General features: G+C 34.5%; 1 protein-coding gene across 1 annotated transcript in view; it reads left to right on the top strand.

Annotated features, from left to right (window-relative positions):
- The window catches only part of SNX29 (sorting nexin 29), a 53520-nt gene extending 47016 nt beyond the window's left edge, over positions 1 to 6504 (top strand). Inside the window, exon 21 of the mRNA XM_065732979.1 lies at positions 5778 to 6504. Within this exon, the coding sequence (XP_065589051.1) occupies positions 5778 to 5907 (130 nt within the window). The 3' untranslated portion in view covers positions 5908 to 6504. The remainder of the gene's footprint in view (positions 1 to 5777) is intronic.
- Positions 6505 to 16722: the final 10218 nt, after the last annotated feature.

The raw sequence follows: 16722 nt of genomic DNA, 5'->3' as shown, positions 1-16722 counted from the left end.
TTAAATGCAATTTTGAATAGGTGAATTTCTGAAAAAAATGAGTTAATGATGGGATATCTGTAAAAGGTATCGCACATACATGTGGCTTCTAATAGCATAAATGACAGTATTCATCTTATAGGTCCTAAACTATTGCCAATGGGTAAACTTTCACTTGACTGCATCCTTTGAAGTAATAGCCTGTATTACCAGCTTGGCACTGAGTTCATTGTCTGATTTGCTGAAAGTACTATTCTGTGGATGTTCTACTGATAACAGAATTAAAATATTTGGAGTGGGCCATTTTTAACAGAGTTGAAGTTGTCTCACTATATTCTTGGCTTCTTCATTCCTTGCTTTTATCTTTTTCCTCTGCAAGAATTAGGATTACAAAATAGAATATATAGCATCATAATGCTTTTGTGTTTTGGCACATAGCAACATTGAAGTCATGCATCACTTGGCAAACTACAAGTGTACTGAACTTTCCTTACTTGGAGTGTTTTAAGAGGGTTTGTGAATGTTAGAGGAAAATGAAGGACAAAATACATAAAGAGGAATCTGAACAGTAATAAAGAGGCTGCACATAGAAGCAGGGAGAGGCAGAGTGCTTAATGTCTCAGGGAGAGGATGCGTAGTATGGAAGTGGTGAGAAAATGTGGTACTTAGGGAGGTTTGTAGAAGCATTTGGCTTTATGAAGCAAGCTAGTTTATCCCAACAAATGAAGTCTATTTTAACTCTCAAATCTGTTTTCTGGAATTTGATTCTAAGCCGTAAGAACTTCTAAATTAATTCTTAATAGGAGATTTAAGTTATTAGTCTTAATGCAGTTTCTGGGTAAGTCATAAATGTACTGAACCACTCTGAATGCCTGACTTCTTTTAAAGTCTTTCAGTGGAAGACTTCTAAAGACTAAGACGACAAATCCCGAAGCAGTAGCTGTTGAGAATAGCTAGGCATGACCAAAGGAAAATTAAATGGGACTGGTTTATGTTGTCAGGCAGAGTGAATATTTTGTTTTCACTTTTAGTTGTGTAGCTGAGTCAAATACATGTAAATCCTAAGGACTCCTAAAAATTCCAGCACCCACCTTTTTCAAGGTACAAGGCATCTGCAAAGAAATACTTCATGTAGAGCTGTTGTTACTGCAGTCAGGTTGATATAACACCTATCTAAGGTGTAAATAGTATTCTCATTGTATCAGCTTAGTCTGTTGCTCCTTGGTCCTGTACAGTAATATTGCAAAGGGAAACAATAGGCACATGCTATATATGATGTCTTAGAAGACTTTCCTCCTGCTGCTTGCAAACTGAAACTGCTCCAAGATAAAATTCTCCATCATCTTATTGCTTTCTGGTACTGTATACGTTCATGTGTAATATTGATATTTTTTATTTTATAATTTTTTTACATACAGTTGCTTCATTGATCCATTTCTAAACCAGAGAAGGTGCTACCTCAGCAGCACTTTTAAGTACTATTTTTACAGAGCCATAACTATTTTTACTATTTTTACAGAGTCATAACATGTCCTTTGTCAAGGTTGGTTGTCTTCCTGACACTGGTATCTTCATGTGTCTGAAAGCCATGAAGCTTGGAGAGAGGAGGAGCTTCCTGGAGAGTTCATAGGCAAAAAGTGAAAGTGACTTTCTTGTGACAATAGAAGTCGCCAGAGAAGGAAAGTCAGCTTAGCCCTTCCACCAACTACTGAGAGCTCAAGAGGAGCACAATCTATGTTAGGTAGATGCTGCTAACCCTTTAATGAGGGTGAGGAGGAGTGGATCCAGGCTCCACCCCTTCCAATCACTCAGATGCATTGTGTGCACCTAAGCTCCCTGGCTCAGCTCTGCCTTCTCACCTGGTGCTCAGCCATTGGTTCAGGCGGTGACCTGGCAGTTCTGCAGTTACCAAGTTTGAAGAGGTTGATTACAAGCAAGAATAGGTTGAATCTATGAATGTTGTATTCTTCTATACAAGTATGTATTTTAAAGTAGCTGTAAACTTATAAAATTTTTGTACAGAATCTTAGAACTGATGTTTTTAATTTCTTGGTCAATCTAGACTTAATTTTTAAGGGAGCTGTTCAGTATTATCCTGGCAGCTGTAGTTCTATCTTCCGAAATTTCAATATCAAGTTGAATGGTAGGGGGATTATTTTACCCCATATCTTTATATCTCTTCTTATAATTGCTGACTATTTAAACTTCCAAACCCAGTCTTTTGTATTAACAAATTTAGATCACTTTTTCTCATTAATAATTAAATTTCATTTCTACAAAGTTGGCAATAATGAGAAGAATGTGGCTCCAGTTTTATTTTTCCACTTCAGCAACTGGAAGAAAGAAGCATTAACCAGATTGACATCTAGACAAAATCAGTCCAATGGGATTGGTATCCAAACAAATGCAGTGCAGATCAATCAGGAATGCTTAAATGCTAAACAGTGACCTAGTGGGAAGAAAGAATTGAATCTCAGCTGATAGTTTGTTTTTTTTTTTTTTGTTTTTTTTTTACTTCAGAGTGTGACAAGGTGACACTGCAGAGAACTTGAACCTTTAGTAGTTAAGTATTCTATGGCTGAACAGGTTTATGCATGGCAAACATGTTCTGGCATGGCTGCCAGACAGCCTACAAAATTAAACCCTGTTAGGACCTCAGTGGTTAAGAAGGTAATACAACAAAATAATTGCATGCAGGTATGCTTATTTCTTCCTCCTCAATTCCAAATGCAGATTGGCAAAATTAAATTCAAAACAAGTATTTCAATTTCTTCTTCATGTGTAGTTGCCAGAAGTACTGGCAGGATCATTTTAATGTGCTCATACTTCTGCCCAAGAACTCACAGAATATCTCTCTGTTGGTTTGAAACTGTGTCTCACTTACTGATGGGGACTTATCATTCAACCTTGAGGCCAGAAAGAGATTGTTAAATCTGTAAGCATTAGAAAGAAATGGGAGAGGAGTCCTTACCTCCTAGTTTATTGCCATGGGTTTGGGGGGTGGTTATTCATTCTTTTCCCAAATTTAGTAGTTACGCCTGCTGGTGTTATTTGAAATTTAGCATTTTAATTTGAGAGAAAAAGCTAGAGCTGAAATAAGCAAGTTAGATAGAAAGTTCTTGGATCAGTTTTTGGAGTAGTGTGGAAGAGAAAGGGCTTAAAATGTACGTTTACTAATGTATGCCTTTTTTTACTTAAGACTCCAACCCTTTTTTTACCATCCAGCCTGTTTCCATGAGTGTTTAAGGCTAACAGCAGCTGAATATCATTTTAAGCTCCTGTTTGTCTTTCAATGCATCAAGATCTAACTCCTTGGATGTAAACTGACTTCTTTAAATATACAAGACATAATGATTTATCTTAGAATTTTCATTGGGATGATAAAAAAAAATGCTTATACATTTAAGACAAATCAGCTATTATAATTTTCCTTCTGATAAATCTAGTTTGGAAGTTGTATCATTTAAGTTAGCAGAATTACTTGCAATGTTTTTTTTATTTTACACATATCTTATATATTACACATCTTATATTTTTTATATGTATTTTTTTATTTTACACGTATCAGTGTCTATCCTAAGTCAATCTAATTACCTGAGATATTCCTATTAAGACAGACTGGTATAAATGAATATTTCATCCTTTTAGAGGAACTCATTTTGCACTTTTTCACTTTTAATTTTTTTTTCTTCCAGAACAGGCTGGCATTAATGTAATTTTCTGGACATGCCAGCAGGAGGAGCTTGAGTATTAAAGTGTTCATTCAGAAAACTATATCACAGAGTTATAGTAATTGTGCATAACACATAATAGCACATAACATAATTGCTTTCTTCTGCAATATAAACTACCATACAACCATAAAGTAGCTTCTGTCAGCCTGACAAAACTTAAGCACCTTCAGCAGCATCCATCCTGTTGGCAAATTAACCTAATTTAGTTTGAGGAAAGCCCAACCGGACAAGAAAAACAAATAAATCCAATTGTATACTTGATATTTTAAAAGCTGGAATATTTACATGTTACAAAAATATGTCTTTAAAAAAAAAAAAACCATCTGAAACCACTACTACCCCATGCTGTTTTACACATGCTAGTGAATAAACACACTGCATAGCAGTATTTTATAGATAATGAAAAATCGATGAATTCTGATATTCATATACTAAAAGAATGTTAATGAGCACAGCTGAAATTGAATTCACATTGGTCAGAGTTCTGTATAGCAAATTAGATGGCAGTGTTGAGTTTCAAAAATACTGTATCACAGGACCATGGGGTTGGAAGTCCTATTATCCTTGGCAACCAAAAATTAGTAATGTATGCTAAATTAATTTTTAGAGTTCTGATTTTATTGAAAAGAAAATATAGAATTAAAGATCTAGCTTGTTTGTCTTGTTATTAAAGAAGAGGAAGATGTATGCCACAGTTACTTCATGCTTTTTTTTTTTTCAAATGTAAATGATTGCATAGTTGCCTAGAAAGACTCAGTATCATGAGCATGGTGAACTCTAATTCAGAAAAATCATCTAACTTGATACTTTATCTATTACTTTAGACTGTTCTGCAAGGGATGTTAGACAAGTAAAATACACTGCCATTATAAATCCTTTATTTTCTTTTCTTGTTAATGTCCATCTAAATTGGACACGTTGTTTTCCTGTACTGAATTGTATTGTTATTATTACGAAGTAAATAACAGAAGGTGCATTCATTGTAGTTCCAAAGGTAATTGCTACCGAAGATACAGCTACTCTATCTCATGGAAGTCTTCTGCTTCCTGCAAGTGAAGCCCCTGTTAATGTCCTTTGCATTGCTAAGATATCTCCCATGAGGGTGTTCAGAGTGCTTGTGTGGAGCCTCATGTGCCTATGGCTTTCTCAGGGTTGTCTGAACTATGAGGACAGTAACTGCAAGAAAAAGGAACACAGGGTAATTTTTTTTTTTTAGTTTTGTGTTTATTTAATATGGCGAGAATTGCAGAAGAGTAGTTCCTCCCTTTATGGACTTGTTAACTCACTCTGAATACAGGTGTTTTTTCATTGTTACAGTAAGTTATAAAAGTAAACTTGACTTTGTATGCTGTGTAATTTTATAGCATAGCTGAGTTACAAAATGCAAAATTTATATATTAGCGTGTATGTAAGCAGAATAATTAAAAACCATTTGAAGTCCTCTAAGAGAATGGCAAAAGTACAATGCTATCCCTTTATACTGTAGTTTTCCGAGGAGTCTATAGCCTCTGAATATCACCTAGGTAAGCTTGAATTTTCTGTTACTGCTTGTTGTTGAACTTTAATGTACTTCTCAGAGCCTTTTCAAAAAGGCTCATTCATGTAAGACTGTAGTCTGTTGTGGGTCAGAAGAGACTGAAGACTTCCCAACGGGGATGTATTGCTAATGTACTTCATCACATAATGATACATCCATCCACAATTAGAGAATTGTTAAGCAGAGTATCATCCAAGCTTATGTCTATTGTGCTTGTACTTCTGTCACTTCAAAATGCTATTCCACCATTTCTAAAATGCAGCTCAACGCTTTATCTTGTGATTTGCAATCTTCCATAAAGTATTAGAAGTTCTACTAGTTCTCATTACTGAAAGAGCCCATTTGTAAATCAGAGTTGAGATACCTGTAGAAAGAGTGCAGTTCTACATAGCTGAAGATGTGTGCTGTACTTCGCAGTCATGTGCCAGGCTCTCATAAACATCTGCTTTTTCCATGTTCAGAATTATGACAGTATTTTGAGTATAACTCATAAAAACTAGTTACCTCTGCCTTTATTTTCTTCCTAGTGATATTCCGTCTTCTGGAGAAGGAGTAAGCAAAAGCAGTTGCTTAAGAGTGACTACACGCTTCCCAAAACTGTCTCGCAGCCATCAGAGGGAGCCACGAAGCCTGGAACCTCAAAGTGGTGATCTTTGACCCTTTTTCTAATTCTGAATACTGGCACTATATACTTTAAGTTGCTCTGTGATTCCTTCATAGCTTGTATTTATAATTTAAGCTCCTGGAGAGACTAGAGCTGCATCAACATAAATCCTGAAAAAAGACAGTCATTAATAAGGGTCTATCCTAAGTATTTTGGAGTTCAGTAATCATTTTCTCAAAAAGAATATGAGGACTCTTCACTAGGGCTCACTAAACTTATAAGCATCTTCTTTGTTTTGTGAAGCTTCCTTGCACATGTTCTCCTTTGTTCTGTTCAAACAAATTACTTGTTTGTGTAGTTGTCTTCCTTTGCACATGTTCATTTTTCTGGTATTATGTCCTGACAATTTTCCTTAAAAGAACAGCTGTGATTATCACTACTTAGTAAGTCAGAAAGATGTACTTAAAACAACCTCACTAATTTATAACCTTTTGTAAATAGGAAGACTTTTTTTTTGTAAATTATTATTGTAAACCTATGATAAAGATTTTTTTAAAAAAACTTGTCAAAGTAGATGACAAGGGAAAAATGGTACAGGTGGAAAAACAGCTTTTCTATGTTTCTAGCTAGATATTTTCAATAGCTTTCATTTCTGGAAGTAATTCTTCAAAATAAGACTATCATATTTTTTTTTAGTGAAATTTCAGTCTTTATGTAAGGCTGGGTGCAGTATTCTTAATTTCTGCAAACCATCACAAAATCAGCATGGTAGAAAATAGTGTTTTCAAGTCTTGGGTTATATTTTGTCACTAACTTGTCCCTGTTGCTGCCAAACAGTCCCTCATCATTAACTATGAGTTTGGAATTAATACTCATTTGTAGAACACTTCACATGGTGATAATTACCTGTAATGAAAGTGCCTGTTACCAATCATCTGTCACTAAACAGTAGGCTGCAGCGGTAATACTGTAAGAGTAATTTAAAAAATAAAAATAAAAAAAGACAAGAATTATTACAAGCGATGGAAGTTCTGGCACAGATTAACTGGAATCCAGTTCAGTATCCATTAGTTGCTCTGCTGTGAGCAGTCAATTGTATGTTAGCTATTTTTTTTTCTTAAGTTTAAGCAGTGTACATCCAGATTTTCTGTCAGTTATATTCTGGTTTTCCTTTGTGTAAGAACATCTTTTTTTTTTTTTTCAAATAATGTTAATTTAAATTTGTGTATCTTGTCATTTTCATATCTATTGATTTTATTCTCACATCAGTGGATACTGAAATCTAATCTTACCCTGCAGAAAAAAAAATGAAGTTGATGATTAATAACAGACTCTTTACATCAGTGCTTTATCAGACTTCTGGCAAACTGGAATTTCTGCTCTGCAGACCCGTGACTGTTTTGCATTCTTTAGTAAGGTATGGTTCTGGATGTTTTCAGTGGAACTTCTTGAATAGGAATTCATTCCAAACAGCAAGTAGTGTCTGTGGACTGGATCAAAATACAAAATCTGAAAGAACAACTTGGGAACTAGCCAGTTTGTTTGTTGTTGCTTTTTAATTAAAAGATGAATTACTGTTGGTGTCTTATGTAACAGAAATATTTACTGAAGAAGGAAGAAAAGCAATTCAGTTAAAACCTCTCCAAACTCGTCAGTGCTGTCAGAGTAATGTTGTCAGTGTGTTGTAACACACTGCTGGCAGAGTAATGTTTGCCTTCAATAGAGGGAAAAGCAGCTATAATGATGGTCCCACCTTGGAACAATTATAAATTCACTTTTCAGAAAACAGAGACTTGGTTAGTAGAAATATGACACACAGCCATTAATAATGAATTGCAAGTAAATCTGAAAGAAATCCTAGTGTGGAATCCTTTGTAATGTACTTATTTGTCATTTGAAGCTGTTTTTGTTTTCAGGAATTAATTCTCTAATTAAAGGACTTCTTATTCAGAAAGTTTCAGACAGTAAGAAATCTCATGTAGGACAATCCAAGTTGTTTTTTTTTCCTAGTTGCTAAGGAGGAATTTTTCTTGTCTCTACATTTGGATCTTAAAATTATTTCATTTAGTTCTTTTAATTTTTAATGTATTTATGTAGATTTCACAAAAATTCGAAATGTATTAACTTCACCTGAATTACATATCTGCTGCTAAGACTTACAGTCTGCAATCTTTTTGTGTTTGTGATTGAAGATAGTGTAGTGGGTGCATTACTAATCCATAGAAATTGAATTGTCTTCTGAGATTTTAGGTAAGCCACAGATGAATATTTAATTAAGCCTTTCTTCACAAGTCAGTTTTCCCACCTCACTTGGATAGTTCTGAAAAGTGGTACTTGCATGACTGCGAAGAGGTATCTGGGAACATGAATGCCCAAATTTTTAACACCTCAGAGCATTCTAAAATGCAATGGCTTTCATAGAATTACAACTTTCTGTCACAAGTCCCACTTTTTTGTTTATTCATCGTAATCAGGATTGACTGTTCACGAAGGATGACCAGCTGGCATTAAAATTCCAGTACACTGTTTATATAAAATAGCTGCAACTGTAGCAAAGATCAACTGGGTGATTGTACCAGCTTGTGTCACATAATTCCATGCATGTAGTTATCATTTTTTATGAATCTCATATATTTTCATAATATCTGAGTGCTCTTAAATCCTTAGTGGTCTGTGGCTGCTGCACAAAGTGTTTGTGGGTTCAGCCAGGTCTTTCTGACTGCTCTGAACATCTTTGTGAACACATAATGCAGGACTCAGGCCAGTCTGATCCCAGTAGTTGTTCCTGTTCTTGCAAGCATGAGGCTAATTTGAAGTATCATTTCCTTTTCATTCTCATTTTATGTTTAGACATATTAGATTACTAGGGCTGCTCATCTGCAATCCTTAGTGTCTATTCAGAATAAATTGTGAAAATAAGTGGCATTTCTTTTCAATTTTAGTGCTGATCTCCTGTCACTCACAAAAGGAACAATTTTCTAAGAAAAACAGGGCAGACAAGACTTGAATCTTTTGTAAATGTGGTTGCCTATCAGTACTAATCCCTTAAATATTGACCGTGTTTTTTCAGTATCTTATTTATTTAGGGATTTATATAGAGAATGCAGTATATTGACCTTGCTTTTCCATTAAATCAAGTTTTTCATTAATAAAACTAAATTTTCAGTGTTTAAATGAGGCAGGATATTGGCATAAAGTATTACACTGATACGTCCAATAAGTCACATATTCTTAGGAAGATTTATAATCTCAAAGCCAGTTTTTTTTGCTGATTGGTTTTTGCTTATTGTTGATGTGGTAGTTGAAATCAAATTATGCTATCTTATAGAATCTACTTCAAGTCACAAACCATCATGACTGAATTAATATGAGTACTTGGAGAAGGGGCATAACGGTATTAAAGATCATTGGCTCAAAATTGTGACCTATTTCTAAGGTGTTTTTTTTTTTTTTGGTTACAAAATGTTTTATTTTATAGAACAATGTCTATATTGGCATCTAATTCTAAAGTCTATGTTGGTGTGGTAGTTGTCAAATTAATTCAAAAGAACCTACTGAAAAATGGAGTTGAATGACTCAGAGAGGCAAGCAAATACTAAGACTCAGTGAGTCCCAGGTGAGCTAGTGATACTGTTCATCAGGGCATATTAACGATTTAGAAATATGGTATTTTGTTAACAGAATCAGTTATTAAAACTTTCAGATACTGGATGTCATTCTCTTTGCATCAAAGCAAACAAGGATCACAGTTCTGCTTTAAGTTTCGTGCTCAAAGGTTCAGCCCTCACACTGCACAACACTGCCAATGTCAAAATGTTTTTCATCAAATGTCTTGTAATTCTGAGGACAGATAATCTATACTAGTGGATAGAAATATAGTTATCTGCTTATAATTCTTAAGAGAAGTCTGTGGAGCAGTTGCTTGAAAAATTTAGAAAGAATTTTAAACCAAATTATATCCCCTTTCAAATTTTGATAACAGCGCTGTGCTCTTCCTCCTGGAACTCCTGTTAATATGAGAATAAACACGTGTAACATCAGAAAATAATTTTCTCCTTCAAAACAATAATATAGTTCTGTATTGAAGCTTATGTTACTTTTGGAAAAGTAGTTAATCAACTCAAGAAATGAAGGTTTTTTCTTCTTTTCAGTATGTGAGGATATTTCAGTCAACACGTTGTACTTTGAATATTTGATTAATATCTAGCCCTTTTAGTAGTTTCTTAGTATTATGTATTGGAAGAATCATTTTAATGTATGAAATTACATATATGAATTATAAAAATACCAGTTAACTTGCTTTCTATTTCACATATTGAATGGAAGATAAAAATGTGCTCGAACATTGTGCATTTCATTTATTTCTTACCTATATCTTACTCTGTACTAACTTATTTTTATTGTCCAATTATAGATAACATCAACTGTTTATGAAATCTCTTTTAAGAGTTAATAAGAGGATACTTCTAATTAATGATAATGGCTTACTTTTTGTTTAATAATTGCATGAATTTATACTAGAAAACACCACTGAAATGTTTAAAGAGGAATTTTCCAAATTTACAAATTGCTGCAAAAATAATCAGGACTTCAAAATATTTAAGTATATATTTGTTCCTTCTAAACAAATATATCGCACTCTCATGTAGGAGGAATCAGTTTACTTAACAAGATTTTAAAGCTGATGTTTGTTGTCATTACAGATGTTACTGTAGCAGTTGTTCTCTTGATCATAGTTTTAACGATTTAGGACACTAAAAATTATAGAAAAGCAAATTTGATTGAACATATAACTCTGAAAGGCTGCATTTTCTTTCTTCCTGAAAACTGAGGTGAATAAATATCTTGTGTATGGGACCAAACCTGCTGGAAATTGAAAGAGCTGGGTTTCTCCTTTGGTTTGAGGAGAAATCTTGATGTTCCTGTTAAACTGTAAAAAGGATTGTATTAATTCTGAAGCATATATATGTACAGCATTTACCTAAGTATTAATAAACTGTAATATTAGAGAATTTTTAAGAAAATGTGTGTATATATATAATTTTCTAAATATTTTCTTGTATTTCTTTTAATATCTTGTGGTAATTTGGTTGTAATTTGGTTTAAATATGCTGCTTTATTAAGATGAAAAATAAAAAAGATGTCTTTCTGCATTTGAGGCAGAACATGCTTACAACTCATTTGGTCCTTTCAGCTGCTTTATAAACACTTCCATGATTTATTCTTTTTTTTTTTTTTTCAGAGTCTCTAGAATTGTATACATAGACATCAGATTTTAATCCATTAAACAGTCAGAGATCTGGAATATATCACCTGATAATCATTGTGTAAATAACTCAGTTGAAAAGGGAGGAAATAACACGAAAGACAAGATTCTGTCTTGTGTAGGTATTTCAAAAGTTCTTTACTGACATTACATAGGATCTGTAGTGAATTAGATGGCATACATATTGTTTCAGTAGAACTGGTGTTTCAATACAGATCAGAAAGATTGCAATCTCTACTGTCTCCATGTCTTTTATGCCAATTTGCTCTGGAATTTAGACTGACTTTAATCTCCCTTTCTTTCAATTACTCTCTTAAAGAACTACAAAGCTGTCAGACTATTAATCTGCAGTGCACATACAAGCTGATAACCCATGTTCACTTGGAAAAAGTTCTAAGGCTAGTTTTTTTCCCCCCCTCACTTTACATTCATTACTGGAGCAGAGCAGGCGGTGCCTGTAGATGTCCCTGTTAATTGCAGGGGAGTTGGACTAGATGACCTTTAAATGTTTCTTTTAACTCAAATGATCTTGATTCTATTCCCCTGCTCTTTGTTTTACTGAGAATATGATGCATTTGGCAATTGAGAATGACATTTTCATACCCACTCATAACCAGATGCTTCCATGTCACATGAAAACAAGCTGCTGGATTTCATGGTTTCACTGTAAAGGATAGTTTTAAATTGAAATTGTGGTGTATATTTAATCTATTTCCACCTAACAAACAAAGCGGTAATTTAAAATACAAAAAAACATAGTGTTAGTCAATTTTTAAACTCACAGAATAGTTTGCTGAATAATTCAATTAAAAAAAAATCAGGACACAATTGCTATACAGAGATCTAAATTGTTGTACTGATAAAAACAAAAACAAACAAACAAACAAAAAAAAAACCAACAAAACCTCAATAGTGATATAGTGATATTTTGGCATCCACTTGTTTTAAATTCCATGGTAGTCAGGGTATGTTCGTAAGAGCCAGGAGAACAGTGCTTTAGCTGACTGTCGCATTTTCTTAATAAAATGAATTATAAAAATATTGTTATTCCTGGTGCTGTTGTGCACACAGTCAGTATTTAATGCATGTTTGTTTTTCTCAATGTCTGAGTTCCAAGTCATCAACTTAGCATGAAATTAGCTTCTTTATAGCAATTCCAACTTGCATCTACCAGAACTGTCAAATACAAGGCCTTTCATTGGGAATTATTGTTATTATAATGATTTCACTTTCATATTGTATAGATTTTTGTCAAAAACATTTACTGGTTGGGATAACTTAGCAAGAAAAGAGTTACATGGTAAAGAAAACATGGTAATACTAATTTGTATTGATATGTATAAATTGTATTTATATGAATATATTAAAAGGAAGATTTTGTATATGCATCTTGCCTGCTTTTTCTAGGAGCTAATTCATCCACGAATTAAGTCTTTGGTGTGTGTGTGAAGTTCAATGACAGTTTCAACATTTCATTTTCTAGTAGGAAACTTATTTATGAAATATTAAGGTTCCCAATTTTATGTGTTATGAGAAAATGAATTTTCAATAGTGGAGGTCCCCAGGTGCCTTCCAAAGTGGGAATGTAGTTATATGGAGAGGTAGGAAATGAAATATTGTTTAATACAGTTAAGTAACACTCCAGGTACAAGTTAGAGTAAATAATGCCTCATACGTTTTCATCAGAAATATCTATCTTTTCACCATTGATGTACTCAAGCAAGTCTATTTCTTGACTATAAAGCTACCTTATGGCATGGCTTTATGATTTTATTATTGATATTCCGCACCATGACATCACGTAGCGCATTTGGAGAGAAGGAATGTACTGCAGCTCTCAGAAAACTGACTTGTTCTGTTTCCATTTTCCAGTCGGTTGGCTTATTTTTTTTCTCTCCTCTTTCCACTTTTTGGGCCAGTGGGCATGCTGTCCTCCTTTCATGGGTACAGACAGATGTAGAGAGAGCTGTGACACCTAAAAAAAATCTGTTCTTTGTACCATACTCTCTAAACTGCTGCACTATTTAGGAGTGCTTTTCAGATCTAAGTGTTAGATACACATTAACACTATGTAGCATACAGTTTAGCAATTGACTGGGATTTATCTTGAAGCAGCTCAGATTCTCAGTAGACTTTTGATAGCATGTCGTTCTTTGTTCGTCCAGTGGTACGAGTAGTTTCAAGTAGTTGATAGGATGTGAGGAGTTTTGCATTGATACTTTAATTGCAAAAAATATATTAGATATGATTAGCAGTTATAGAAGCCATCTGGTTGATATTTTTTAAGAGTGTAAAGGGTATGAATTGGCAAGTGATGCATCAGTACCTCTGTAATTTTACTATATCAGAAAACAGAGTAATTGGATATCAGGAGAAAAAAGGAGAACAAAAGAAAGCACACTTACTGATGCCTCAAGAAGCAAAAGAAAATCAAGTCAGTAATTCAATTTAGGAATATATTAAAAAAACCACACAACAACAAACAGTACTACTTCAAACTGACACCATATGTTCCATGAGAAGATACAACAAAGTAAATAATGTATCTCTTAGGCATTCTGTCAAACCATAGGACCTGTTGAGTATGTCAATAATTAACAAATAACATCTGTTGTCAACTGCTTTACTTAATCGGCATAGGCAAAGTTTTCCTCTCTGTGTGACAGAGGTAGAATATGATACTCTGCTTTTCCTTAGTAATTGAAAATTTCTTTGACCACATAACTTCATGCAAAACCCCTGCTGATAAGTAATTAATGGAAAATCTGTACATGCAGAAACAGCAAAATACAGTGGGATCAGCAGTACAGTGCTGACGGACAGTTTTCACTTATCTTTAACTATTTTCAGGCTAACAATTTTCCTGACACATTAATGCTCTAGTGTATATAGAGTTGGCACTGTCAGTGTAGGTGAGCACTCCAGCTATGCAAAGAGACTAATGATAACCAGTATATCATTTAAAGGTGCAGAACATGTACTATACACAGTTTGTAGAAGACAGGAAAGCAAAAAATACATTAAATCAGATTTAGTGCTAAGTTGAAGTTGATTTTTTGGAAGAGAAACACGAATACAATACACCTTGAGAACCAATACTAGAATGAGGTAGATTGAAAAAGGGTAATTTAAGACCCTGAGTATGTTTTTAACAGAATCAAGCCTCAGAGCTTCTCTCAGTTGCATTAGTGGAAGTCAGTAGGTTCATAGGTTCATAAGGTTGGAAAGGACCTACAAGATCATCTAGTCCAACCATCCTCCTATCACTATCCCTACCCAAGTACTAAATCAAATCCCTTAGCACCTCATCTAAACTAAAGTAGAAGTTGATCTGTTTATCCTCCCTGTTTCTGAATCCATTCTGCCCTGAGAACATCACAAAAGACACCTTTGCTTTATACTCACTTCCATGTCAGATGCCATTCTGTTAGACTGCCCTTTTGCTACCATCTATCACACAGCAACAAAAGGTAATGAAATACTAGTGGGAAGACTTGGCCTCTACTGCCATCCCACCAATAGCGGCCTCTCATGTCATGGGCCAACATACTAAAATATGAGGCATTATTTTGGAGCAGCCCTCGAATGTTGCTTCTCTGTACCTTTCAGTTCAGTTAAGGAGTGCAGTCAAATGTCTCACTTGAACCATGATTAAGGGTAAACTTGCTGAGAATTCTCACTTCGAGCCTGTCTTTACCCATAGACTTCTCTGATGCCATTTGACCAACTGAGACTCCCTGAAACTCAGATAAATACAGTGTAAATATCATTATCTCCTATTGCTTGTTAGCTCATGAGGGAGTTGCATTTAGACTTCTGCTGCCTTGGCTGTAAGAAGGGTGCTGAAGAGCTGCAATTGTCACTGAAGCCCCCACAGATACATTTTTGGTTGCAAAATATGGGGCACATAAAAATATAGAAAATATTGACTGATCTGATAATGTAATTCTATTTAAGAATCAAAAAATGTGCTGGATAATATATGCAGACACCTCTGTCACAAAGACTCATGTGGTTTCACACCCAATTATGTGTGACCACCTTTGGTTACCATAGCAATTCTCTCCTAATTAGAAACTCACCCGCTGCTCATGGTCTGTTCGTGCTAAAGCATGAAATTCTGCTGCACAGATAGATTATTTATTTATTTATATACTGACAGTGATTTTGCCAAATCTAGTACTCCATTTATTTGACTCAAACATTGATTTCACTTTTGAAGTTCTTCAGTGTGTCCTTGACCCACTTTTGGTCTGTGTATAATGGAGAGGGCAGTGGTGCTGGAGGCATTAAGAACCAAAACACCTGTGTGACCAGAAGGGAGGAGGCAGTTTCCTCTTGTCTCACACCCATCTGTGAAACTGTTCTTCTCCTCTTTGGTGTTCATAGATTAATTCTTTGTGAAACCTTCAGCTTGCTTTCAGGTGCGAGCTGTTTTTAAAATTATTTCCAGAGAAAGACACCTTCTGCATGCTTTTGCTTATTTTACTTCTAATTTTTTTTTTTTTTTTTTGAGATGGGGCAGTAAGAGAGCATCATGGCATAGCTTACCTGTCTATCAATGTGAAACCACCACAGGGAGATAAGAACAAGTTCCCTGTAAAGCTGAAGTCAATTCTGAAAGTTGGGCATCAGATCAGTGCTTGGGATACAAATTTCAAACAGAAAATTATGGTGCTAGGCACTCATCATTTTGGGGAGAACAGTTCTTGAAGTCCAGTTCAAGAACTGCGGAACTGCGGATCTCTCTAGTTAAAGTGTAGAACCTCAAAATAAAAATGCCTCTTTCTATTGTAAAACAAAATCCCCAAATAGCATGCAAGAACACATATTTATTTTAAGAGAACAAGACTAGAATAAACACAATTCAGAAATGTACTCAGAGAGCACATTGATAAGGCATGAAGAACATGCTTAAGGTGTTAAGAACATGCTTAAAAGAATAGAAAAAAAGAAAATGGAGTCGATTCTTGGATTACAAGATCCAGAGAGATTGGTTTGAACTTTTGATTCACTTCTTCAATTTACTTTAAATATTCAAGGAGTCCAGTTCTTTTATCTGGAGTTATTGGGCTGTAAAGAAGTTCAGGATTGCCCTTTGGAAACTTCACATAAGATATGAGAGAATTGAGACAAAAAATATGAAATTTTTAGCTGAAAACAAAAGATTACCACACGTGCTATCTTCAGAGCACACAATGACAAGGGCTAACTTTAGTATTTATGTAAACTCATCAGCTAGGTTCAAGGACAATGCAATGTGGAGCAATTATCATTTACCATGCGCGACAAAGCTTATGCAAATGATAATACCATGTCTTATTAATAACTATAAGGCTAATATCATACTGGGATAACAGTAGCAAGAGCAATTGTATCTTTTACCATTCAGTATATTGCACTTTGTCTCTAGATTTTTGCTTAATATACAAAAATCCCCTTTCTTAATTTAACGCTTCTCCCTACAGTGGCTTAAACCTGATACTGAAACTCAGATACAGGATTCTGAACTGAAACAGAATTGGTACTTTGTTTGGTATATGACTGCGTTGACAGAAATGCTATTTTTAATCTAACCTATTTGAAAACATTCCTCAAACAG

The sequence above is a fragment of the Cyrtonyx montezumae genome, unplaced genomic scaffold (genome assembly GCF_038088225.1).
Source record: "Cyrtonyx montezumae isolate F1298 unplaced genomic scaffold, pur_monq_1.0 scaffold_16, whole genome shotgun sequence".
Lineage (NCBI taxonomy): Eukaryota > Metazoa > Chordata > Aves > Galliformes > Odontophoridae > Cyrtonyx > Cyrtonyx montezumae.
Note: the sequence above shows the minus strand (reverse complement) of the source record. Positions and strands in the feature narration are given on the sequence as shown.